General features: G+C 35.8%; 2 protein-coding genes across 5 annotated transcripts; both read left to right on the top strand.

Annotated features, from left to right (window-relative positions):
• Positions 1-541: 541 nt before the first annotated feature.
• On the top strand, positions 542-16,182 carry LOC132181609 (serine/threonine-protein phosphatase 5). 2 transcript variants are annotated; one of them, XM_059594857.1, is made up of 14 exons: positions 542-663; positions 2,660-2,828; positions 3,234-3,403; positions 3,488-3,559; positions 9,896-10,046; positions 12,074-12,277; positions 12,895-13,003; positions 13,100-13,217; positions 13,978-14,125; positions 14,471-14,719; positions 14,900-15,025; positions 15,122-15,222; positions 15,426-15,500; positions 15,594-16,182. In XM_059594857.1, exons 2-14 carry the CDS (start codon positions 2,750-2,752, stop codon positions 15,651-15,653), a joined length of 1,662 nt encoding a protein of 553 aa, XP_059450840.1. In that variant the 5' UTR covers positions 542-663; positions 2,660-2,749; the 3' UTR covers positions 15,654-16,182. The 2 variants fall into 2 exon arrangements, with proteins under 2 accessions (XP_059450840.1, XP_059450841.1); XM_059594858.1 differs by lacking the exon at positions 12,074-12,277.
• Positions 16,183-18,844: 2,662 nt separating this feature from the next.
• On the top strand, positions 18,845-25,173 carry LOC132181105 (protein MAIN-LIKE 2-like; the record flags this gene model as incomplete). Of its 3 annotated transcripts, none has more annotated exon segments than XM_059594174.1 (6): positions 18,845-18,930; positions 22,167-22,293; positions 22,417-23,061; positions 23,166-23,333; positions 23,419-23,808; positions 23,900-25,173. In XM_059594174.1, coding segments are annotated over 5 exon segments (2,355 nt in total). In that variant the 5' UTR covers positions 18,845-18,930; positions 22,167-22,185.

The raw sequence follows: 25,173 nt of genomic DNA, 5'->3' as shown, positions 1-25,173 counted from the left end.
TGGACACTAGTTTAGAATTTATGGTTAAAAAGAAAAGAAGAAGAAGAGATAACATGATTTACATGATCTTGTTGAAACTCCTTAAAGACACGTCTGTGTCAAGTCACAACCTAAAGTCATCTTCATTTTCAGTCTCATTATAAAAGTTGACTATCTCTCTCTCAAATAAAATAAAATAAAATAAAATCTTGTATTTGAAAAAAAGGGAATTTATAACTTGTTTTTTTATTTTTTTATTATTATCAATGAAGTTACAGTAGTTTAAAAACACTTTTTTATTTTTTTATAATAACAAACTATTAAAACCAAAAACACTTTTCAAAACACAAAAATGTTTCAATCATAAATTTCACCAAAAACACTTCTACTTTTATGCTAATTCAAAATTATTATGACCAACCAAAACAGACCAAAGAGACAATAATAATAATAAAGATTTATTTTTTTTATTTTTTTTGAAGTCATAAAGATTCCAGATCTTTCTCATACGTATCCAATTATGTTCAACTTCCAACACCCTCCAAAGTCCAAAATAGAAACAAATGTACATATATAATAGATATTACTTCGCAGAACTAGGGTTTTCCCTTTCCCTCCAACTCCCTCTCACTGAGTCTAGCGAGATCGGATTTTCTCAGCTAATGCAATAGGTTCTTCTCTCAGGTACTTTGTTGTCGCTGTCCTCACTATTTTTCTTCCCACTAACTTAATTCTCTGTTTGGTTTCTAAGAAAAGTGAAAGGAAAATAAAAGAAAAGAGTACGTTTTTGGTTTCATTGCATTATATTTTCCTTCGATTTCTCGCTAACTTAATAGGGGATAACTGCCTTTGGTTGCTGAGATATGGAATGATTAAAACGATTGAATTTTGAATCTTAAGGGTCATGTGGGTTTTGGATTTTTCAGTAAAAAAGGTGACCTTCAGCGGCCTAGACGCCTAGGTTATTGTATTAGAATTAATTTAGTTGGAAGTGCTTACTTTCTCAGTTCCCAGATAATAGAAAAATCCAAGCTTCAATTGTTTTTTGGCGCTACTGCATAGAGCATGAGTGCAAACTGATTTAAACTAGTATTGATGAGTTTTTTTTAGCTTATGAAAATAATGTGATGCATATGAAATTTGATCACCAATTTATGTTTTATTATTAAATGAAAATTGTACTGTTTGTGTAGGTTTTTTGATTTCAGCCTGCATTAAGCTTCACTTGTTTGAGTTATTTGTGTCATACAGAAGTGTAGTGAGAAAACAGTAATCAAAATTTCAAGCATTTGAAAATAAGTACGACTTGTTTTAATGTGTGCTTTTGGTTTGTTTTTAGCACACCATACATATCCTTAGTGTGTGTGTGTGTCTATATATATATATATATATATATATATATATATATATATTATTTTCCTGAAAAATAAGTTGCTGGCTGGCTTCTGCTTAGAAGAATGCGACCTTTTCACGAGTTGACTTTCTGATACTATACCTTGGCTAGTACTTTCTTATTATCATGAAACCGTTAATTTGTGTATGGAAACTTAAGAGAGGAAGTACAGTTGGTCATTCTTATAATTTTTTTACAGATTGTGTATGGTATCAGGATTTTCTAGCTACTGAATGCTGTGTTAGGCAGGGAATTTTGGCCGCAATTATAGTTTTAACATTTGAAAAGCAGGTGCCTTATGTGTATTATTTGGATGGAACACAACAGTCAAAATTTTGGGAGGTTGGAGCGTATTATTTTGTTGATTAATTCTTCTTTATTGAGGGTGTTTGTATTGTTGGATGTCTGCCCTTAATGGTGCTTGTTGCTCATCTTCTTGATTGCGAGCCTCAGATTATGATTCTTCAAGGGACTCTCTTGTATACTTATTGTACTAGAGTTCAATATGACTCATGTCAGGCAGAAATCCATTAAGGCTTGGCCCTACTGCATACTTAAAGCTCTGCCCTCTACTTCCAATCAATGCTTGCCATGGCCTGTGCTTCCTTTTTCATATCTCCATAGAAAGCGAACCACACTTTCCACTTTGGCATTCTGTCATTCATTAACTTCCTGTCCCCTTCTCCCATTCTTGAGAAGTCATTTTGGCAATAAAGTTTCTATTATATATTTGGAAAAATATCATCCAAAAGGATTGAACATTTTTTGGCCATATATGTGGACGCGTGTGGAAGGCAATTGCTGCATGTAGTGAACCTGTACATTGCAAAGTGAACTTGTACCTTGCAGTTTCAAATTGTGCTGTTACATGTGCTGCTTATGTTTGCAGTGGTTGTGAAAACATTTTTCCAGAGGTGCAAATTTCTTGTATGAAACTTATGACCTGTGATTCCCAGTTTAATCACATAATAGTTGGATGAACAGCACTTTAGTATTGTATATTTGTTTGTTTTTATAGTTCCTTTTCCCCACTGATTTTGTGTCAAGTTGATATTGACATTTGTTTTTTGGTATTTAGTAAGTCCAACTTGACATTGACAACTTGCTAATGTTTGATTGATTGCGGCTACTATGTTGGCTTTAATCATATTTTATTGGTCATTGATGCCTTGATTGGCTTCTTCTATATTATCTAAAATTATACTTGTTACTCCAGTACTCCCTGGCATATAGGGGAATGCAAAATAGTTAGTTAATTTAGTGTTTCTTATGTTTCTTATGGAGCAGGTTAAGCATTATAGAAAGAGGATGATAGGATGGTCATGAAATCTATTATCTACTAAATTTCAACCTGACTTCTTGTATGCGCCAAAGGTTATGCCCATTATGGATACTGAAAATTCTAACATTTCACGTGCTGAAGAAGTAAAGGTCCTAGCAAATGAAGCATTCAAAGGTATTAATATTTCTGCATTCTGCTTCTTAGGTTACTTCTTAGTCATGTGTGTGTGTTATTAAAAAAAAGGGATGTATTACAGCAATGCACCATCCTCTTCTCTTTGTTTTTATAAAAAATAAATAGAATATCAAGGCAATCTAAACTCATTGAATTGGATTCAAATTTTATGAGCAGCCCTTTAGCCGCAATTAAATATGGTTTCCTCAATTTACGCACAAGTAATTTCGAGTAGAACCACTCTTGAGAAAGATATTTTGTTGGCCTATTTCTTTCAGCAGTATACACTCTCTTTGTCATAATTGTTTTAGTAGTGTTCTGTTTGTTAAGAACAGTCTTGCTGCCTCTGCCATCCTTTTTTTTTTGTTTTTTGATATGTTCTAATCCTGTCAATTTGCTTTTCAGCCCACAAATATGCCCAAGCTATTGATCTATACACGCAAGCCATTGCACTGAACGGTCAGAATGCTGTGTACTGGGCCAATCGTGCATTCGCACACATTAAACTTGAGGAATATGGTAGTGCCATACAGGATGCGTCAAAGGCTGTTGAAGTTGATCCTAAATATTCGAAGGCATGCTTGGCATCCTAAAATTTAAGTGGCAGCTGTGCAACTTAATATTTGTGATTGTATTATGATGGGTTTCTATTCATACAGGGCTATTACAGGCGTGGTGCTGCTTATCTTTCAATGGGGAAGTTCAAAGACGCACTTAAGGATTTTCAGCAGGTATTTTGTTTGAATTGTGCTTCAATCATCATCATGTGAAGATGTTTGCTTCATTTTTTTTTTTTTAATTTTCTTTTTTGGTCGTTGACTTGTTTGGAGATGATTGTTTCAATGTTCTACTCAATAAATATTTGAAAGATTGTTCAATTATCTTGTAAAATATTTCATTTAAATGTTATTGGACCCAAAAAAATTTTGTTTTGGTTTTGTTTTTTTTGTTTTTTTTTTTTTCAGTTAACGATACCTTTGTGTTTGTTTTGTGAAAGTAGTTAAGTTTCTACTGCATTGAATCTTGTGCAAGAAGCTGATTCTGTACCTTTTGTTTCTTGTTTAGCAGTCTTCTGTCACAATAAACTTGGTTCTCATCACTATCATATGTAAATATGATGTTACAAATTTCCATGCTGAGTTCTTTGACCTAAGCATGGAACTTGACTAATTTGCATGTTGAGTTCTTTTACTATTTTGAATATTATGCAAGAAGCTGATATACTGCATGTTCTTGTTTCTGTTACCAAAGTAATTGCTTGCATGATACAGCATTATTCTGTTTGAATAAACATGGTTCTCATCACTATCATATATAATTGTTGATGTTACTGGCCTCGTTTGACAATTTTTTTTTTGGAAGCTTTTTGTATTTTAGCAAAAAAGCAAAAGCATTAACAAATAACTTTAAACACAAAACACTAAAAATTACTTTCATCTTTATGTCACATTAGAACACTTTTTCAACCAAAAAGCAAAAAAAATCATCCAATAAGTTGTATCAAACGAACCCACTAATTTCCATGCTGAATTCAACTATTGGAAGATGATTCCTTTATGTCTTATGTGGTGCGTTTGGAGCGAAAGAAATGCCAGATGTTTTGATGACTCTGCTAGGACTTCAGAGGAGCTCATTCATTTTTTCTTCTTTACTCTTCTCATTTGGACAACAGCTTGGCTAGCTCTTCTAGTGATAAGCTTCTTTGATTTTCTCTTTCTATTCTCTTCTTCTACTTAGGCGCTATCCTTTTATACTCCCCGTGTAAATGGGTTGTGCCCCTCTACACTTTTGATTTATACAACATTATTTATCAAAAAAAAAAAATTCCATGCCGAATTCAACCTCTGCATAGAACTTGATAAATCACTACTACCCCTTGCTTATACGTGAAGGATTTTAGTTGTTATGGATATTTCTGTTTGATAATATATAGATAGTGCGATTTGTATCAATTCCTTGGCGATTGTTTATCCATTTGTAAAATGTGTGCCCTCTCTATCTAACAACCAAAAGTCTGAGCATTAAAATATTATCACTTTCCCATTTTATTTCGAAATTTAAATGTTCTTATATGGTTGCCAATTATATATTTGGGGTTGCCATTGGGTGCTCATTATAAGGCAGCCCATATTTGGTCTTCCATAATTGCAAAAATGGAGAATAAGTTGGCGGGTTGGAAGAGGATGTACTTATCAAAGGGAGGTAGATTAACACTGATCAAAAGCACTCTCAAATTTACCAACATATTCCCTATTCCAATGGGGGTGGCAAATCGTCTTGAAAAATTACAGAGACTTCTTGTGGGGTGGAATTGGGGATGAGTTTAAATATCATTTGGTGAAATGGTCACAAGTGTGTACGCCAATGAAGTTTGGGGGATTAGGGGTGTGAAACTTGGTTCAATTTAACCAAGCTTTGATGGGTAAATGGCTATGGAGGTATGCGACAGAACGGGCGGCATTATGGAGGAAATTAGTGCATATTAAATATGATAGCCAGACAGGTGATTGGTGTTCCAAGGAGGTAGGGGGAACGTATGGAGTGGGAGTATGGAAATGTATTCGAAGGGGGTGGGAAGGCTTTACATGTTGTTGTATGATATTGGAGACCGCACAAAAGTACTTTTTGGCATGATGTGTGTGTGGTGCGGGGACCGCCCTTTGAAACTCGTGTATCCAGTTTTGTTCAATATTGCATGTAATAAGGATGCGTGGGTGAAGGAGTACATGGAGAGACAGAATGATATTATTCATTGGAATGTACAGTTTTTTCGGCCTATGCATGATTGGGAATTGGAGGAGGTAATGCACTTCTTTGCATTGTTGTATTCACAAAAAATCAGATGTGGAGGTGAGAATAAAATTTGTTGGATTTCGTCAAAAAGAAATACCTTTGAAGTAAAATCCTATTATAAGTCTCTCTCTACACCGACATAGGCGTTTGCTCCGTGGAAGAGTATTTGGAAGGTGAATGCTCCCTCAAGAGTGGCTTTCTTTGTGTGGACAGTGATGGTAGGAAAGATCCTTAATTTGGACAATTTACGAAAGATGAATGTTATGGTAATGGAGTGGTGTTATATGTGTAAACATTGGGGAGAGTCCATTGACCATCTATTCCTACATTGTGAGGTTGCAAATGAGGTGGAGTGTTTTCTTTCAACTCTTTGGAGTGAGTTGGGCTATGCCGCGAAAGGTGAGTGATATATTGGAAATTTGGAGGGGTCAATTGGGTAATAGGCATGCTTTGCGTATGTGGAGGCTCATCCCATTATGTGTGATGTAGTGTTTATGGCGTGAATGGAATGCACGCAGCTTTGAGGATAAGGAGAGCGGCATGATTGAGTTGAGGAAATTGGCGTTACATACTTTGTTCTCTTGGAGCCAGACCTGGTTGAACTCGCATGAGTCCACCTTTTTTGATGTCTTAAGAGCTTTGTAAATCTCTTTCTAGTCAATAGGGGTTACCCTTTATACCTCTTGTATATATGGGTTGCTCTCCTCTGCTCGTTTTGATAATACACTTATTACTTATCAAAAAAAAAAAGGGGAGGGGGGGGAAAAATACATTTTACCTCTCTGAACTATCCACTCATTTGCACTTTGACCTTCAATGTTTAAAAAGTGACACCTGACCCTCCCAAACTTCCACATTGTTGCAATTTGACCATTTTGACTTTTTTTTTTCCCCCAAAATGCCTCCATCCCAAGTTTAAAAAAAAAAAAAAAAATTTAAAAAAAAAATTAAAAATTAAGTGCGCCTAGGGGTGGCTTCGGCCAGCCCCTAATTTTAATTTTAATTATTTTTTTAACTTGGGATGGGGGCATTTTGGAAAAAAAAAAAAAGTCAGAATGGTTGAATTGCAATAATTTGGAAGTTTGGGGGAGGGGGGGGGTGAAGTGTCACTTTTTAAACATTGGAGGTCAAAATGCAAACGAGTGAATAGTTCAATGGGGTAAAATGTATTTTTCCCCAAAAAAAAAATGGTAACTTTTAGCATCAAAGCATGGTATTTTTGGTTAAACAATACCAAAAGCAGGAATAAAGGAATCCTGTATACTTATAAATAAAAAAAAAAAAAAAAAAAACCCGAAGTGTCGGTGCATATATTGTTTATCTTTAGTAATTGTGCCTTTTGCAAAGAAAACACTTTTTTTTTTATTATTATTATAAGTAATAACCAGTTTTATTAAAAGCATAAGGCGCCCCAAAGTACTTAGGGAATATATTACAGGGATCACCTAACTAGAAAGGGAAAAGCAAACAAGAAAATCATCAAAGCTAACCGACAACGGGGACGCATACGCTATAGTCCAAAGATACAATGTATGTTGATAGAAAATACATATTAGGGGAGTTAAATTGTAAAAGCTCAAAGGAGAGAGTAAAGGGAGAGAAAACACAGAATGTAAACAAAGGTTTAGGACTATCCTTGTAAGACCCTTCACTGTAGCACATACTTATATTAGGGTAAATACAACAAGATTACAAGAATATAACAACTCTAACACTCCCCCTTAGGTTGGGGCATACAAATCAAACATGCCGAACTTGTTGGAGAATCGTTGAAAGGAGGTACGAGGTGGTTTGGTGAGAATATCAACCAACCGATCTTCGGAGCAAACATAAGGAGTGATAATCCAAAGAGACCATATGGAAAGTCGTCCCTACTTTACTAATGTGGAGCATTTGAAGAGAAAGAAATCAATGTCTTTTTGAGGAGCACAAGTCTAGTGTACTTCAGCTAAAGTCTTCTTTCTTGAGTGCCTTCTTAGATTGGGATGTATCATTTGTTCCCAATTTCTCGTCCTCTAATCTTGTAGACTGTGTGAACCTTTTTAGATTTTGACCCCAATAAGGTGGTTGCTTTTCTTGTATACTTTTCGTGTACGTGAGATTTTCTCCTTTTTCTAATAAATTAAAACCCAAAAAAGAAAAAGGAGAAGCTGAATGATGAATTTTCGAGGCAATTGTGTGTACTTCTGGAGACAATTAGAATCTCATCGGTTTAGATGTAGGCCCTAAATGCTTTAGGTTTAACAGATTCCTCTAGATAAGCTAACTCCACCTCCAAAGTCATTTTACATGCAGAGATCTATTATTAGACGCAACATTTTTCTAAATCTACGGCTCCCTCTTCTTTATAGCAATAAATTTAGTGATATGTTTTACCCATCTCTATCTCATGCTACCAAAACTTTCTGACTGTTGTTTTTACTAGGAACCTTGATTGGATTAAATTTCGGTGTAATGTCCTAGAATGTTCAATCGCGCCCTATTAGGGAAATGGTTGTGGCGCTATGGAGTTGAGAGAGATTCTTGGTGGAGGACTGTGGTGGAGGCGAAGTTTGGAAGTGTGTGGGGAGGGTGGTGCTCATTGGAGCCGGGTGGATCTTTTGGGGTGGGGATATGGAAGAACATTTGGAAAGGTTGGGACACCTTCAAAAGGTTTACCCGGTTTGAGGTGGGGGCTGGGACTAGGGTTAGATTCTGGCATGATTTGTGGTGTGGTAATACGGCTCTCAAGATAGCTTTCCCAGGCTTATTCAGCATTTTGCCTGTGCCAAGGACGCCTCAGTTGCGGATCACTTGGTGGTGCTGGGTGGGCTTTCCCAGGCTTATTCAGCATTTTGCCTGTGCCAAGGACGCCTCAGTTGCGGATCACTTGGTGGTGCTGGGTGGCTTTAATCAGTGGAATTTTAGTTTTGCTAGAGAGGCTCACGATTGGGAGGTGGATGTTTTAGCCTCCTTTTTTTTCAGGTGTTACATTCTGCTAGAGTGAGTCGAGGGTGTGAAAATAGGTTGTGGTGGAACTCCTCCAAAAGAGGCTGCTTTAAGGTCAAGCTCTTATACACTTCATTGGCTTGCACCGAAGGGAGGGGTTTTCCTTGGAAGAGCGCCGCCGAGGGAGAGTTTCTTTGTATGGTCGGCGGCTTTGTTTGTTACTAATATGCCAATGATCATTTAACCAAGTGGGATCTCCTTCCCACATAAATAAGGGGTGGAAGGTGAAGTCATGTGCTCTAATTTGGTACAGGTGTGTGTTGTATTTACCATATAAAACTGATTGTATACTTTGCTAGCTTGATAATTTTAATTGAACATGACGTTCAATTCCTTCATTTTCTTGCCCTTCTAGATCTGCATTCCATTTACATGAAGTAGTTACATGCATGTTAATCTTTAATTGTATTTGACATGTGAGCCCTATTAGATTTCCTTCTGCTGCGTACTGCGGACAAAAAATACTGTTTTCAAATGAATGTTTCCTTCAAAACTTTTTTTTTGATAAGTAATAATCAAGTTTTATTACTTATTATCAAGTTTCATGAACATTCCTTCAAAACTTTCACCTCCTAATTGGTGTTTTTGGTGTATAATCTTTTTTTTTTTTTTGATAAATAAGTATTCATTAAAAAGCGGAGAGGGACGCAACCCTAGTACACAAGAAGTATACAAAGATGCACACCCCTTTAAAGATAAAAAGAAGACAATTCCACAAATTGATGCATATTAGAACTTGAGGAATGTTCAAGGCTCCCGCCCAGAGGAAAAACAATCTACATATACATTTACTACCTAGTTGGGCTATGTATATATTTTTCTCAATTATTTTTATTGATATCTTCTAGGAACTTGCATTATGTATTAATGTGTCACAAAAGACCTATAGACTAATCAACATTGTTGTAAATGCACATCTGGTTTCTATAAGATCATGTGGTTCCTGCCATGTAGACTTTGCTGTTGTAAATCCATGGTTTTTTGTCATGTGATCTCTCTCTTTCTCCATCTCTCAAAATTCAGTAAATTGATAGCCACTTGCTTTTCTAAAGTTGCACAAAAGTTAAAATAAAAGTGCACAACTCCTTTTTCTTTCTCATTTCTTTGTCAATTGTGCATCACATGTCTGTCCACTAGTCTATTAGTTGTTTATTTGTTATGCAATTCTATTTTTTTACTTTATTTGTTTTGGCAAATAAATGCAAGCTATTTAACAACATATTCTCTTTAACAAATATTATTTTCATGTGAAAATATGTAGCTCATCTTTCATTCATTAAACTTAGGTCAAGAAAATCAGTCCAAATGATCCTGATGCTACCAGGAAATTGAAGGAATGTGAGAAAGCTGTGATGAAACTTAAATTCGAAGAAGCAATTGCTGTTCCTGACTCTCAAAGGCATTCTGTAGCTGATTCTATAGATTATCATTCTATAGGTATATTTATTTTATTTTTTCATTTTTCTTTGAGTTATTTCTGTTTATCTCCTTTCTGCACTTGAATCGTAGTCTGTGGTTCTTAATTGTTTCCTAGTTCATAACAACCACTTGTACATTGCTCTTGATATATTTATGTCCATTGTCATTGGATGAATGTGTAAATTCAAAACATGCAAAGGTAGTGAAAAACATAGGTGCTGCTAGAGGAGTGCATGAGATAGGTGGCTGATCTACATCTTATTCTCTTGGGCTGGAAGATCCGCTAACTGTGGGATTGGCTTGTTGCCAATGTGGGTGTCTTTGCAAAGAAATGTATGATGGCATTGGGTCTCACTTCATGTGATTTTGCTCACCTTACCCAATTTTATTGTATTTCAAGTATTCATTCCTTTCAGAAATTATGGATATGGTTATTGATCCCTTGTAGAAACCTTTCTTTCTCAGCTAAATTAACTATTGCAATAATATTAGTTTCTATGCTGCAATGGATTTCCAAATATGAGTTAGTGTGAATGTTGTGTATCACTTGTTACTAATGTAGCATATGTTAAAGCATTATTAGTATAGATTGGTTGGAGTATTGGAACAATGATGCCGATGAAGTTTCTGGAATTTCTTAGCAATTCTATCATAGGTGACATTTTATTTTGTTGATGTAAATAATGAACATAAATGCTTGATTAATGGATGTTTTAGAAAATTCAGGGAAGGGTAAATATTGAACACATTAGTGTTTGTTGGAGCAGCTATAAGGCATTAGAGGAAGATAGTAAATGGCTGCTTGGTGAAGCTACTAATAGGGTGTACTGCTGGATTTTTAAGAGTTAAAACAAATATGATGCAATTTTGGGTTAGACATGTATAATCTAGATGCTTGGTTTCTGTAGCAATTTTTATAATCTTGAGGGCTGAGGTTGTATGGAAAGTAAATCCTATGAGTTATTACTGGCAGGAAATATTTGCATTATACCTTTAGAGGTTTTGCACTTGCAGACGCTTAAACTTGGGATAAATGTGAAGATTTAAAAACTCCTAATTTCAATTTAGTGGCAATGGTTGTCCTGTTCGTCGAAGATTGAACTCTGAGAATCATTGGCGGTTTTCAATGTGCCGATGTTAAATGTGGAGGCAATGGTAGTACTGGTAGTGGCGTTGATCTTATATTGGTCTCTTAAGCAGTGGGTCAACTTGCATAGTTTCTTGCTTGTGTGCATATCTTCTAGTTGAGTTCTTTGGACCCATTTTTGATAGAGAAATCAATTTAAAGTTGGATTTGTGGTTTTGTCTAGTGGAAGTATACAAGAGAACTCCAAAAAAAAAAAAAAAAAACACAAAAAAAAGGGAAAAGAGAGAGAGAGAGAGAGAGAGAGAGAGAGAGAAACCCTAAAAGAGAAATGCTAAGACTCCCACAATAGAACCCTAAACCCCAAAAAAGCCCAAAACCCGCAAAACAGTCCCGCCTTTACCCCTGCTAGAGCCACTGCCTCTAGTATCAAAGTTAATGGAGCATTCCAAATGTTTAGCTTCCTCCCCTTTGGTTTAGAAGCAGAAACCCCATATTCAAGATACCGACCTTTTTCAATGACAGAAAATAGAGCCATGAGTCTTTTCTTGTCACCCCCAAAAGACATCCCCAGACTGGGAGCGGCTCCCATCGCACTAAGCACAAACTTGGAATAGCCATCATCCCCCACCTCTCCATTCTCTCCTTCCCCTATCCCAACCAAAACACCCCCCTTTGAAGATTCACCCACCTCAAAGATGGTACGAGGGATGGAGAGAATGGAGAGGTGGGGGATGATGGCTATTGGATCACTTTTAACCAGACAAATGAGGTTGGCTTAGGTGTGGGATGCAGGGTCTAGGCTTTAGGTATCTTTTGAATAGTTCTTTCCTGTCCCCTGAGGTGGTCTTATTGCTAGGCTTGTCTGATTGATATTAATGTGTGTATTTCTATAATTTATAGGTATATATTATCTAAGGTTATTTAGTATTAATTATTACTATTTTATATATTATTATAGGAACGGGCCCTAGTTCATCATCAGTGCCCACTGAAGTGGCTGTAGCAGCAGTGGCAGTAGCAGTTGTGGCAGCAGTGATGATGATAGTGGGAACAACATTGGCCACAGTGGTAGCAATAATGGTGGTGGTGCTGGTGGTCCTTGGGGCACGTTGGTGGGGTAGCTGCAGTGGTGTCTTTCATGAGGGTCAAATACGCGACCTAGGTTTGAGCTCACAGTCAATAAAGTACTAGAAGAATGGCCATCAATCTAATAATTTCCAAAAGTCAGAAATTTTTTACACTTGGGACTTAGAAAGTGCAATCGGTAAAGTCATTCACTTCATTTGGTGTTTTGCCTTGAAAATGTTACCAACCATCATGCAGTTTCATAATAGTTCAAGGGGTGAAAAAAAGATTTAATGCCTTTCTTTTAGAACTGTGTGACATTATGCACCAAATGGAAAGGTTAGCCTTTTCTGTTGGTATGTTATCCTAGAGTAGTGTATTTGCGGAGATTTGCTTTGTTGCACATTTGCATTAGGCTACTTATGAGGTATGTAATTTAATTTTATCTAACGAGTCATGGTTGACAGTGATCTATTAGTAGAGTCTTACATGGAGTTTCCTTGTAAGGATTTGTGTAGCTGACGTGAGCAGTGTGATAAAGATAAAGTTTTGTGTTAGAGTTGACTATAGTTTTTAATTTGTGCGTAATTGTGAATTGCTTTGAATTGACCATGATTTGATAGTAAAGACCAATTATTTAGAAGTTTATAATTTTTAATATAGTTGCTTTTATCTCCCAGGCCTAATGAAATTTATTTTCCATTTCAAACATAGATGTGGAGCCACAATATTCTGGTGCAAGAATTGATGAAGATGTAGTTACTCTAGATTTTGTGAAGAAAATGATGGATGATTTCAAGAATCAGAAGTGCTTACATAAACGGTATGTGTAGCAAGTGTGATAAGTCAGTTTTATGAATGTGGTTCAAATATTATTCCTCTAATCTCTTCATTCTGAATTTTGGTATTGACATTGTAGATACGCCTATCAGATTGTATTGCAAACAAGAGAAATGTTGCAAGCTTTGCCTTCTCTTGTTGATATAAATGTTCCTGATGGCAATCATTTCACTGTTTGCGGCGATGTACACGGTCAGGTAGTTACATTAACTTCGTATCCTTACAATACTTGAATAGGTGCTTGGTTTTGAGTTAATGTTGAAAATGCCATTCTTCAGAAGAAAGGCCAAATGATAACTGATCAGGATTAAATGACAGATGGGACTGCATTGAACATTAGCCTGTTGCCTGCTAGGTAATGCAACAATTATTTGTATGATGCGTAGTTGTAGATGATAAAAGAAACTGGTTACTATATATGATTCAGAACATAACAAACAAACAAAGCAAATACAAGACCTCCACCACCATCACTCTATGGCCAACAATGCGAATACTCAGATGTTTAAAACCCCAAGCAGTTGTCTTTGATGCCTTATCACTTTTAGCATTTCTGACTGCGGATTGTATACAATTTGATTTAAAGTGGGAGAAATTGTTGGAATTCCATGAAAGAGTCTTGGGAGCACTCGAACAGTCCTGTATGCTTTCGTTAATCAATATTTTCCGGTAAAAATAGACCAGTAAGACTATTGGCCCACCTGCAAAGTATCATCTGCCTTTTCTCTATGTCAATTCGTTATTTAAGATATTTCTACTCGATTTAGGCATCAGTGTTGCTATTCATTATATGAGATGTGGGAATCTTCTAACTTGCTCTGTGTTTGATACTTCATATTGAGATGTATGATGTTGGTAAGGTCATTTCGTGAAACTGCCTCATGTTGCTTGAAGGCTTTTTTTTGCCTTGATTCTGTCGCACTAATTCGGTATTTATATATTTTATAATGCCTGCAGTTCTATGATCTCCTAAATATTTTTGAGCTTAATGGGCTTCCCTCGGATGAGAATCCATATCTATTCAATGGTGACTTTGTCGACAGAGGATCATTTTCTGTGGAGGTCATACTCACTTTGTTTGCATTTAAGTGCATGTCTCCCTCAGGTGAACCTTCATAAACTCTTCATCTGTTTATGGGCCCTTCTGTCATTTAATTTCAGCACTTCTGGTTCACAATTTTTATGCAATTCGTCGTGTACTAGGGTTGCACCCCGTGCACTTTTAATGAATTTGTTTACTTATCCAAAAATAAAAAATAAAAATTTGCTATCTGCATTTTTTGTTATGGCAGTCATATTCATAGCTATGTTTAATTCATACTGGAAATGTGTAAACTGCTTATTACTTTTTAACATTTTTTGTGGATTATTTAATGTCTTCATTTAATTTAATGTTAAATCTGTTAAATCGTGATATTATATCTTTTTGACCTGTTCATATTACTTTCAGCCATATATCTCGCTAGAGGAAATCACGAGAGCAAGGGCATGAACAAGATATACGGTTTTGAGGGCGAGGTCCGATCCAAATTGAGCGAAAAATTTGTTGAACTATTTGCAGAAGTGTTCTGCTGTTTGCCTTTGGCCCATGTAATAAATGAGAAGGTTTTTGTAGTTCACGGAGGTCTCTTTAGTGTTGATGGGGTGAAACTCTCTGAGATAAGAGCAATTGACCGGTTTTGTGAACCACCTGAGGAAGGTGAGTGGCGTTTGTTGCCCCCCCAACCCATATGCTTGTCTTCTCTCTGAATGACTTTGTCCATTGTTCATAGCAAGATGAAGTTAAAAAGCATTTGAATTATGTTTCTATTAGGTTTCTCTATATAGCTTTATTAATTTGTATTGCTAGGCATATATTTACTCAGCTGGATTTCATCAGGTTTGATGTGTGAATTGTTATGGAGTGATCCACAACCTTACCCAGGAAGAGGTCCTAGCAAGCGTGGCGTTGGTCTTGCGTTTGGTGGGGATGTGACAAAGAGGTTTCTGCAGGAAAATAACTTAGGTATATTTCTGTAAGTTTCAATTGTTTCTTTTCTCCAGTGAATGATCTTTTTTTGTTCTCAAGTCAGTGACTTCATATGCTTTATTCAATTGACAGATTTAGTTGTGAGATCTCATGAAGTAAAGGATGAGGGTTATGAAATTGAGCATGATGGTAAACTTATAACTGTATTTTCAGCCCCAAATTACTGTGATCAGGTAATTTAGTTGTGGCTGATATTTTTTTATTCTGATCGTGTTTTCCGACTAACTTGTTCTTTTGGAAATTGAAGAATCTGCTATTTTTTTTGAGTTGGTCCTGTATTTTTTTATCACATTGTAGTAATTTCAAAATATCCTGAGCATATCTGGATTACAGTGCTGAAGGAGTATAATGTTGGTCTGTAATTTGTGTGTTGCAGATGGGTAACAAGGGTGCCTTTATTCGTTTTGAAGCGCCTGATTTGAAGCCTAACATTGTTACATTCTCAGCAGTGGTCAGTAACTCTTTGTTTCATATAGCTCTCCCATTTTCTTTCTCGTGCTATATAAAGTTTGATTTTTTCTCACCCTTTTTAATAAATTTGCAGCCACACCCTGATGTCAAGCCAATGGCATATGCAAACAACTTCCTGCGAATGTTTTCATGATCGATGTAGCTGAGTGGAATGGCCAATGGTATATTCTTTTGCTCAATATCTTTAATGCTGAAGTGCAAGAGAGGCTTTCGGGTGGTGGGCCGGAGAAGTGCCGGTACATGTTGACAAAAAGCAATTTTATGTTATGGTGATTTTTTTAGAGAACTTTTTTGTGTTGTTGGCAAGAATGTGTTTTGAGGCATCTGGTTTCGTGGTTTCGCCAAGGTCAACCCTGAACGTGAAGGCCAATCTTGATGGAAAGCTGTTTGTCCATGTCTGCCAAGTGAATGTATGCTACTTTGTGTATCTATTGGTGCAAAGTTTTTCCAAATAAATTTGCATTTCTCTAATTACACTTTGCTGACTGATAAATGATGGCTTCCCCGACGAGTTTCCCATGCTCGTCCCTCCCCCGCCCCTGCCCCTGCCCCTGCCGCACGAGTGGGTATTGTTCTTTTTTGCACTTGCTACGTTTTCCATGTTTGAATTTGTAAACTTTTGCACGTATTCTTAATTTCTACAAGGATCGGAAGTTGAATTTTGAAGCGGAGTTCAGAGATTATTATTTTTAAGGGCCAGTTTGAATAATCACTCGGGCTATATTGGCTATTGTTCTACTTTGTGTATATATATATATATATATATATATATCCTCATGAAAACATTTGAATTTGGGTATGCATGTCCCCAACGTTTGAGTATGTTTTATTCCATTAAAATCGTCATAATACCATCTAACTAAGAAAAAAGTAATCTCATCTTTTCAAGCCATTTCTAATTTTCTCTTTGTTCAGATAATTATCGAAGACAAATAATTCTTGGGGAATAAAACAAATTTTCACGCTTTTTCAAATTAATCTTCCAAAGTTCAAAAGCTTTTAATTTAATGAATCAAATTTTTAATTTTTTTTGCAGTGTCTTTCATCTGTTATGATTTTTTGTTAAATATTATCAAAATTTTCAAAATACTATATGAATATAAATGTGGGTATTTTGGAAGTTCTGATAAGATTTAATTGAAAATCTTAACAGAATGGCTGATTGTAAAAAATTAAAAGTTTGATACATTAAATTGATAGATTTTGAACTTTGGAGAGTAATTTCAAAATGCGTGAAAGTTAGAAGGTGTTTTATGAAGGCTTCCAATTAATTCTTGGAAATTTTATCAAATCAAAGATGGACATCATTACATTATCGAGAAGTCATTATGAAAAATATGTATTTTGAAGATGCGAGCAGACTGGCCAATTCATATGCAGCTTTACTGTCTTATTAAGAAAAATGTTTGTTGAGAGTTTGGGTCTTCAATTCTAATACTTTCTTTCAATAATGTTTAGGTTTTAGGACACCTTTTTTTTTCTTTTTTTTTTTGGGTGAGAGGTTTCATTTGAAGCCTATGGGTCCGATCAGAATTAAGCTGAAAAATAATGGAAAAACTTCACAAAACTCTTATGAACTTTTACGCATTTTGAAATTACCCTCATAAAATTAAAAAATAATTAATTAGTGTGTCAAACTTCTAATGCAACGTCACTCATTTGTTAGGTATTTTTGGTTAAATACTGTCAAAATTCTTAAAATACTAATATTTTTTTTAATAAAAAATAAAATAAAATAATGTAAAAATGCAGACATTGGTCTGGATTTAATGGAATTTGCCAAAAAAAAAAAAAAACCACGCCTAAATCTTTGCATTTTTTTTTTTATTAATAAGAAAAAGGATATTTAAGAAATTTTGACAAGATTTAACAGAATAACGGAAGGGGGCATTACAAAAAATTGAAAATTTCATACTATAAATTGAGAGTTTTTAAAATTTGAGAAATAATTTTAAAACGCTTGGAAGTTGGGGAGGTTTTATGAAGTTCCTTAAAAAAAGAGAGGGGGAAAATACATTTTATTCTCCCGAAGTTGTTCCACCTTTTTGATTCTATTTTCACTGTTTAAAAATTGACAATATACTTCATCAGAGGTTTATTTATTTAATTTAATTTTTTATTTTTTACAATGTAGTCATTCCGTTTAAAATTTCCGTCTTTTTCTTTTTGTAAGGGTGAAAATGTGGTTAGTAAAATCTGCTAACTGCCTAAGCGGTTAACCGACAGCAATGGCAGAGCCACATTAGGGCCTGTGGGTGTTGTGGACCCCACAAGCCTTTCAATTTATTTTATTTTATTTTATTAAAAAAAATTATTATTATTATTATTTTTTATAATAAAGGAAAATTTGAAAATGGCCTCTACACATTTGTCATTTAAAAAGATAATAATAATAATAAACACTTTTAAGAGAGGCTCACTTGGTCGTTTGAAAATCAACGTCTTTCTTTTTTTTTTTTTTTTTTGGTTTTGTTTTGTTTTGTTTTTTTATTCACTCTAAAGTTTTTTATTGAATTATTGGTAACCATATTATTTTCTCTAGTGAGTAAACAATATATTATTTTGGTTGTATCACCCTTCAAGCATACTTAGAAAATATTATAAGATTCATATAAAATTAGTTTGTAGAAAATTTCGAAAGATATATGTTTAAACCATATATATATATATATATGGGGTTAACGGTTAGTAGTTTTTTCTAATCGCTTTCAAAAGCAGTTAGTAGTTATTCCTTTTTACCTCTATCTTTTTGGACGGTAGACATGCCACGTGTGTCACAAGTGAGTTTTTAGGATTTGAAAAGTCTAGAATGCCCCGTTTCTTGGCGAAGCCGGCCACCCCCAATGATTATTATTATTTTTTTTCTCTTTTTGGTTTTTTTTTTATTAATTTTTTTTAAAAAAGTACATTGGGACAATTTGGGGAAATCAAGGGTGAAGTTGGGGTAATTGGGCATATTTGGTGCTTAAAGGCCATGTGCGACGCACGTAACTGGCCTACCGTCCAAAAAGACGGAATTTTTAAATGGAATACCTACATAGCAAAAATAAAATAAAAAACTCCATTAGAATATATTATCAATTTTTAAATATCAAATCGAAGGTAGAGTGTAATTGCCCCAACGAAAATAGCTCTCTTTTTATTGTAAGTGGACGAAATTTGGTCTCAGATTCTTTGGTTTCTTTTTTCCCTAGACCTTGAAGGCCCAGGTTACATTAAATCGGGTCGGGTTACACAAAGTTTTTTAGATTTTTCTTTTTTTTTTTTAAAAAAACTATTTTTTAATCCCAATCGTAACGCTATCCTTACGCTACGACGCCTCAATCGTCGTTTCAAGGTTTTCCTCTTCTCGTTCAGTGCTCGTCGAACTCGCTGCTCTCCGGCGTCGTTTTGCTCATTCGCTTTTCCAGGTTCCTTTCTAACTTTCAATATTCCCCCCTCTCCTCCTGTGTTTCCTATTGTTTCTCAATTTTATATCCATCGGCTTAGGCCTGTTTGGTTTCCTAGAAAATGTGGCAAACTATAAGAAAAGGAATGAAATTTTACACCTTCCTCAACCTCAATCTTCCATTTTCTAGTGCCATACCTAAGCGTTATACCACCTGAGTTTGAAACGTAATTTTTTTTTTTTTTTTTGTTTTTTTGTTTTTCTTTCTTTTCCTTTATTTTCCTGGAAGCCAAACAGCAATTTTCCTTTTGGTGCTCAGATTATAATCAGGATTATTCAGTATGTGGCTCAACCACACTGAGGGTTTTGCTCGTTTTAGTTGTTTTTTTTTTTTTTTTTTTTTTTTTCTTTTCAATTAAGGCATTTTAGTTTGAACTTTTGTGAAAAAAGTTCGGCGTTCTGTGGCAATTGGACCTTGAGTACTTGATTTCTTTCTTAATAAAATTTAAGGGTTTTGAGTTCTGTAACTTATTCCAAAGGTTCTGTTTTGGTTGAAAATTTATTCTCTGGGAAAACTGTGTTTGTGAGAGAAATGGAAATTCGACGTGAGAAAGAGTGGTACCTTTTTTACTTGGTGAAGTTTTATGTTAAGATATTGCGATAGTGTGATAAGGATTTGTTTGTTTTGATGGAAAAATTTTGCAGACTAAGATTTTCCAAAGGCTCGAGGTAGGGGCTCTAGTCGGGGCAAAGTCGCAAAGGCGAGGGTTTAGGTCTGCCTTGCGAGTTTAGGGCTTTTTTGGGGTTTCAGGGGTTTGTATTGCGGGACTAGGGTTTTTTTGGGGCTTAGGGCTCTCTTATCGGGGTCTTTTTGTGGGCTAACATTGGTTTTCATGTGTAGATAGGGCGCCTTACGCTTTTTGATATATATAACATTACTTATCAAAAAAAGGATTCCTAAGGTTCAATTTGGTTTATATCATTATCACCATATTTTGGTCATGGAAAATTTTCTTGAGAAGAAAGAAGATTTAAGGTGTAACAAGATCTATCTCTTTACACAAGAAGGTATACAAAAGTAGTGATCTCTTGAAACAAATTAAAGATGCTTAGATACAATATGAGTTCTCCTCAAGTGTCACAGTAAAGAACACTTGAATCATGAGTAAAGCTTGAAATATTTTCTTTAGATTAAAATTTATAAAGGATAAAATCTAGGAACCATTATGCCGAAAACAAAGAGACAAAACATTCATAGCTATGAACTGATATTTTGTAATGTAACCTACTAATGTCTTGGGAGCAGACACTAAACAAAAATGTTTAGGACTGTTGTAACTAAGCCACCCCTTGTAGGACCCAGCTTAAGTAGGACTGATATTTTGTAATGACCCTTCTTTAGGCTAAATAAAAATACAAGGTGAAGTTTTTATTTTTATTTTTTCAAGCCTCAAAATGTATGAACTGAAATAAATGGAGCCGTCCCCTGTGTTGGGTTTTATGAGAGTGCAAGGGAAGGGGATTGAGATTCCTTATAATGTTTGTAAAGTTTAAGAAAGGAAGCCAATTATAATCTCTTCCTTCCCTATCTTCATTTCAAGAACCAAACAGCTTACAGATGAGATATTTAGTGGAATAATTTTCCATTTGGAAATTTAGAAAATATTACCCCCTTTGGTTCTTTAACAGCATAAAGGAAGAGAAAGGAAGCCAGTTCAAAGCGACTTCCTTTCTTGAGTACATTCATGTACATACTTTCTGATAGAGTTGTTACTTCTGTAGCTTTCCTGGTAGTGATATTTGTCTTTATTTCAGGAAATATTGGTGTGAAAATTTGGAGACAAGTTGTATAGTGGGACTCTCTTCAATTGCTGAAAAGTTTTAAAAGTTTTCATAGGAAAAGTTTTTCCCCAGCATCCATTTGTCTTAAGGAGGTTTTCAAGATAACTAGAGCAGCAGAAGGTTTTTTATGTTATTATTTTTAGAAATTCTTCATGGAATCAAAAGGAGCTCATTTCAGAAAAAAAATTGTGGTGTTAGGAGATACTTTTTCTTGATTAGAATTTAGAATACATAATGAATTTGCTTGTCTTTCAATATTTCAAGCTCATAATTAGAGAGCGGAATGCAAGGAGTATTGAAGATTGAGAGGCCTAGATGTTAGAGTTGAGAAATATATTGCTCCAATCACTCTACACATGGATAGCAAAGTTCAATCGTTTGCCCATTTCCAGTTTTTCTGTGTTCTTGAATTTTTGTTCTGCTTTTCCTATATAGTAGGGGGTTTCTCTTATATACTTTATGTGTACTAGGGTTGCATTTTTATGCACTTTTAATGAAATTGAATTACTTACTTATATATATAAAAGAAATCATAGCTTTTGCTCTTATTTTTCAATTTGCAATGTCCCCTCAAACTTTCTATTTGTGCAATGTACCTCCCAAACTATTATCGGGGTTGCAATGTCTCCCTTTTGCACAAAAAAAATTGATAAATGATAAAAAATTTAGGAAAGAAGACAAAATATTCAGAGAAAAAAAAAAAAAGGCAAAAAATTCAGGAAAAATTATTATTATTTTTTTCTAAATTTTTTATCAGGGGTATTTTTGCGAAAGGGGGACGTTGCAATCTCAATGATAGTTTTGGGAAGGGGGCATTGCACAAATTAAAAGTTCGACGAGACATTGCAAATTGCTTTGTAGTTGGGGAGGATAAATGTACTTTTCCCTTTCTGTCTATATTCTCTGCTGTTGGATGTACATGAAAGAGCAAAACTTGATTTTCAATGTCCTAAATATTGTATCCTATTGGTTTTCTCTAAAAGCAAAACTTTACTTTAATGCAAGCTCGCATACCCTTGATTCTACATGAAAGTTATGCCGATTAACCCCAAAGGATAGCACAATTGGCTAGTAACCATACTTAATGAAGTGGAGGTCAATGTTGGAATCTCTCTACCGTCTTCCCTTCAGGTTAAATGCAATAAAAAGGGGGGAAAAAATAAAGTCAAGTGGATCTGAGTTCAAGCTTAGCCACATATTGTAAACTCGAGCTTGAGAGAAGTTTGAGCCACGTTCAAAACATTGAATGAATTCCTCTTTTGGAGTGTCATGGTACTGCATTTAAAATTTCTACCCAGTTACATGCATTATAATTCATTTTTATTTTGATTCTTATAATTGCATCAATCAGATTATATATGTTAACATGAGCTTCAAGTTAATTCATGGGTCTAATGTTTTCATTTTTTGCTTCAGTTTTTTTTCAGTGGTCCTGATGGATTTAGTAGTGATGGACCCCTATGCGACCAATCCTGGACCAGTTGATAGTTCCATACTCTATGATCAGGATAAACATGTGTCATCAGCAGTATGGGAAGGGCAGGTACAGCTTACCATCACAAAAAGCTTGATTAATTTTTATCTTTTTACTTGTGTTTTTCATCAGAGAAATCTTTTCAGTAGTATACTTACTGTATGTAATAATGCTTCATTAATGCATTGACAGGAGCGTGGTGCACTTAGATGTCACGAGCACACTTCAAAGCTTGATCAATGGACACTTACAACAAAACAGATTGAGTTGGTAGAGAAGGCTGGATTTGGCTACTTGAAATTGATTCCGGCAATTAGTCTAGACAACCCCCTTATCTCTGCACTAGTTGAGAGGTGGAGGAGAGAAACCAATACATTTCACTTGAATGTTGGAGAAATGACCGTAACCCTTAAAGATGTTGCACTCTTGCTTGGTTTGGCAATTGATGGAGAACCTGTAATAGGTATAACATACACCACGTGCAGCTCGGTTTGTGAAAAGTATCTTGGGAGAGCTCCAGAGTCTGGTTACACAAGTGGTGGAATGGTGAAGCTAAGTTGGTTGAAAGAGTTCTTTTCTCGATGTCCTGAAGATGCACCAATTGAATTGATTGAGCAGCATACACGTGCTTACCTTCTATATCTTGTAGGCAGCACAATATTTTCCACTACTACCGGAAATAAAGTCCCTGTCATGTATCTTCCATTGTTTGGGAATTTTGAGCAATGTGGAAATTATGCATGGGGGGCAGCTGCGCTGGCATTCTTGTATAGGGCCCTTGGAAATGCCTCTCTTAGATCTCAAAGTACTATCAGCGGCTGTTTGACTCTACTACAGGTTATTTTCATGTGCCTGTCCTTTTTTCATGTCCCCCTCCTTCATTGGTGCCTTTGGCCTCTAATGCATAATGCTGCCTTTGATAAATTGTAATACTTCTGCAGTGTTGGAGTTACTTTCACCTCAATGTTGGGCGACCAAAGCTCAATCATGATCCGATGCATGATCGCTTTCCATTTGTATTAAGGTGGAAAGGAAAACAAAGTGGCCCAACAGCAAACCGTGATGTAGTTTTTTACCGTAAGGCTTTGGATTCCCTGAAAAATTGTGATGTAAGTTTTCATATATGTTGCTCATCTCATATTCTTATTGAATACCTAGAAAATATTATGCAATTGGTATGGTGTTAACAAATAGGTGGAGTGGCTTCCTTACAAAAATATGGACAGTATGGTAATTCCTGAAGATATTAAAAGTACTCTAATTCTTGGGAGGTCCAGGACAATGTTGATATGCTTTGACAAGGCAGAAAGACATCTCCCAAATCGCTGCCTAAGGCAATATGGCATGCTTCAATCGATTCCAGAAGATGTGCAGCGATGGGAGAGAAAGAGTCGTGGCGTTGATGGTGGGGTTGACTTGTCAGGGAAAATGGAGTCGGAGCTTAAAGAATGGTTTGACCGACGACTCCATATTGTGGAAGGTGATGATTGTGCAGATGAGAGTGAGTACATGCAATGGTATCTGAGAATCACTCGTAAATTTGTAGGAAGACCTATTTCTCTTTCATCTGAGTTTCAAAGAACAGTAAGTCTCTGCTGTATCAATTTCTTTATGTTTGTGAGCAATTGTAAATAAATCTTATATGTTTAAATTATTTTTTGAAAAACTTTTGCAGAATGCTGGTTTGAGGGATATTGCGCACATAGCAGATACGTTCTCAACAAAAGGGTTGGATCCCCAACAAATTGAATCAATTTCAAGGATCAGATATATTGCACATGAGTGTCTGAGGGACCAAATTGGAGGTCCAGTCATAGTTTCAGCAAGCCCAGAAACTGAACTTGGGAAAAGGGTAAGAGGAAAAGAGAGGGTAAGGAGGAAGGGTAGTGGAAAACGTCTCCGGAAGGATGAACAAGTGCAGAATAATGAAGTTAGCGATGATGATCAATCACAGTTTGGTGGTGCTGCCATGGAGATTGATCAACTGCAATTAACCCATTCTGATAGAGAGGTGGATCAGTTGCAGATATGTCCTATAGATAGTGAAGTCAATGATTTGCAGCTAATTCGTGCAACAGATGAGGGTGAGAATGCAGAGCTTTGCAATGCAGATACTGAGGTTGAACATTCAGAGCCAGGCCATGCTTTGGGTGAGGAAGAAAATGTAGAACCAAGTCATGCAGCTGGTGAGGAAGAAAACGGAGAGCTAAGCCATGCAGCTGGTCTCGAAGAAAATGCAGAATTAAGCCATGCAGCTGGTAAGGAAGAAAATGCAGAGCTAAGCCATGCAGCTGTTAATGTTGATGATAAGCAGCTTCCTGAAGCACCTAAGGAGGTTGAGGACCCGCAGCTTTCTGAAGCAACGAAGCTGGTGAACGGCTCTCAACTTTCTAATGCAACTAAAGAGATTGGTGACTCGGAGCTTCATGACATAACTAAGGAGGCTACTGAAACACAGCTGTCCGTGTCAAGTAATGAGGCTGGTGACGAAAGTAAGGAGGTTGTTGAATCGCATCACTCTCTTGCAGCTAAAGTAGGTGATGCAACTAAGAAGTTTACTGAATCAGAGCTTTCTGTTCCAACTAATGAGGTAGATTATTCTCAATTTTCAAGTGAGAATGATCCACAGACTGATAAAGAAGCATTAGATGTTGTTCCACCGTCATCTCCTGAAAATCGTGAAGATATTGCAAAGGGTGATTGCAGCGTAGTAGTATAAAATGAAGACCTTACCATGTGATTTTGTAGAGGTATTCCTGTCTCAATATGTAAAAGGTGTCCATATATATTGTGATGATTATAGGTATTCTCTCTCGTGCGTGACTGCACCTACAGCTCATGAATATAAATTCCATTTCATCATGACAGGCAGCCCAAGACTAACCATAGCAGTTCGTCTAAATTAGCTAGACATTGGGGCGAGAGTTAGAAGAAGCTTCTTTGTATGTG

Source organism: Corylus avellana, chromosome ca5 (assembly GCF_901000735.1).
Source record: "Corylus avellana chromosome ca5, CavTom2PMs-1.0".
Lineage (NCBI taxonomy): Eukaryota > Viridiplantae > Streptophyta > Magnoliopsida > Fagales > Betulaceae > Corylus > Corylus avellana.
The sequence above is the reverse complement of the archived record's forward strand: the minus strand, read 5'-3'. Positions and strand labels throughout refer to the sequence as shown.

What these genes read in the sequence shown, in the direction of transcription:
- LOC132181609 (XM_059594857.1), top strand. Translation starts at nt 2,750, where the DNA reads ATGCCCATTATGGATACTGAAAATTCTAACATTTCACGTGCTGAAGAA. An exon ending in AGCAAATGAAGCATTCAAAG is followed by an intron (nt 2,829 to 3,233) that starts GTATTAATATTT and finishes TTTGCTTTTCAG; the next exon opens with CCCACAAATATGCCCAAGCT. An exon ending in GGGTCAAATACGCGACCTAG is followed by an intron (nt 12,278 to 12,894) that starts GTTTGAGCTCAC and finishes TTTCAAACATAG; the next exon opens with ATGTGGAGCCACAATATTCT.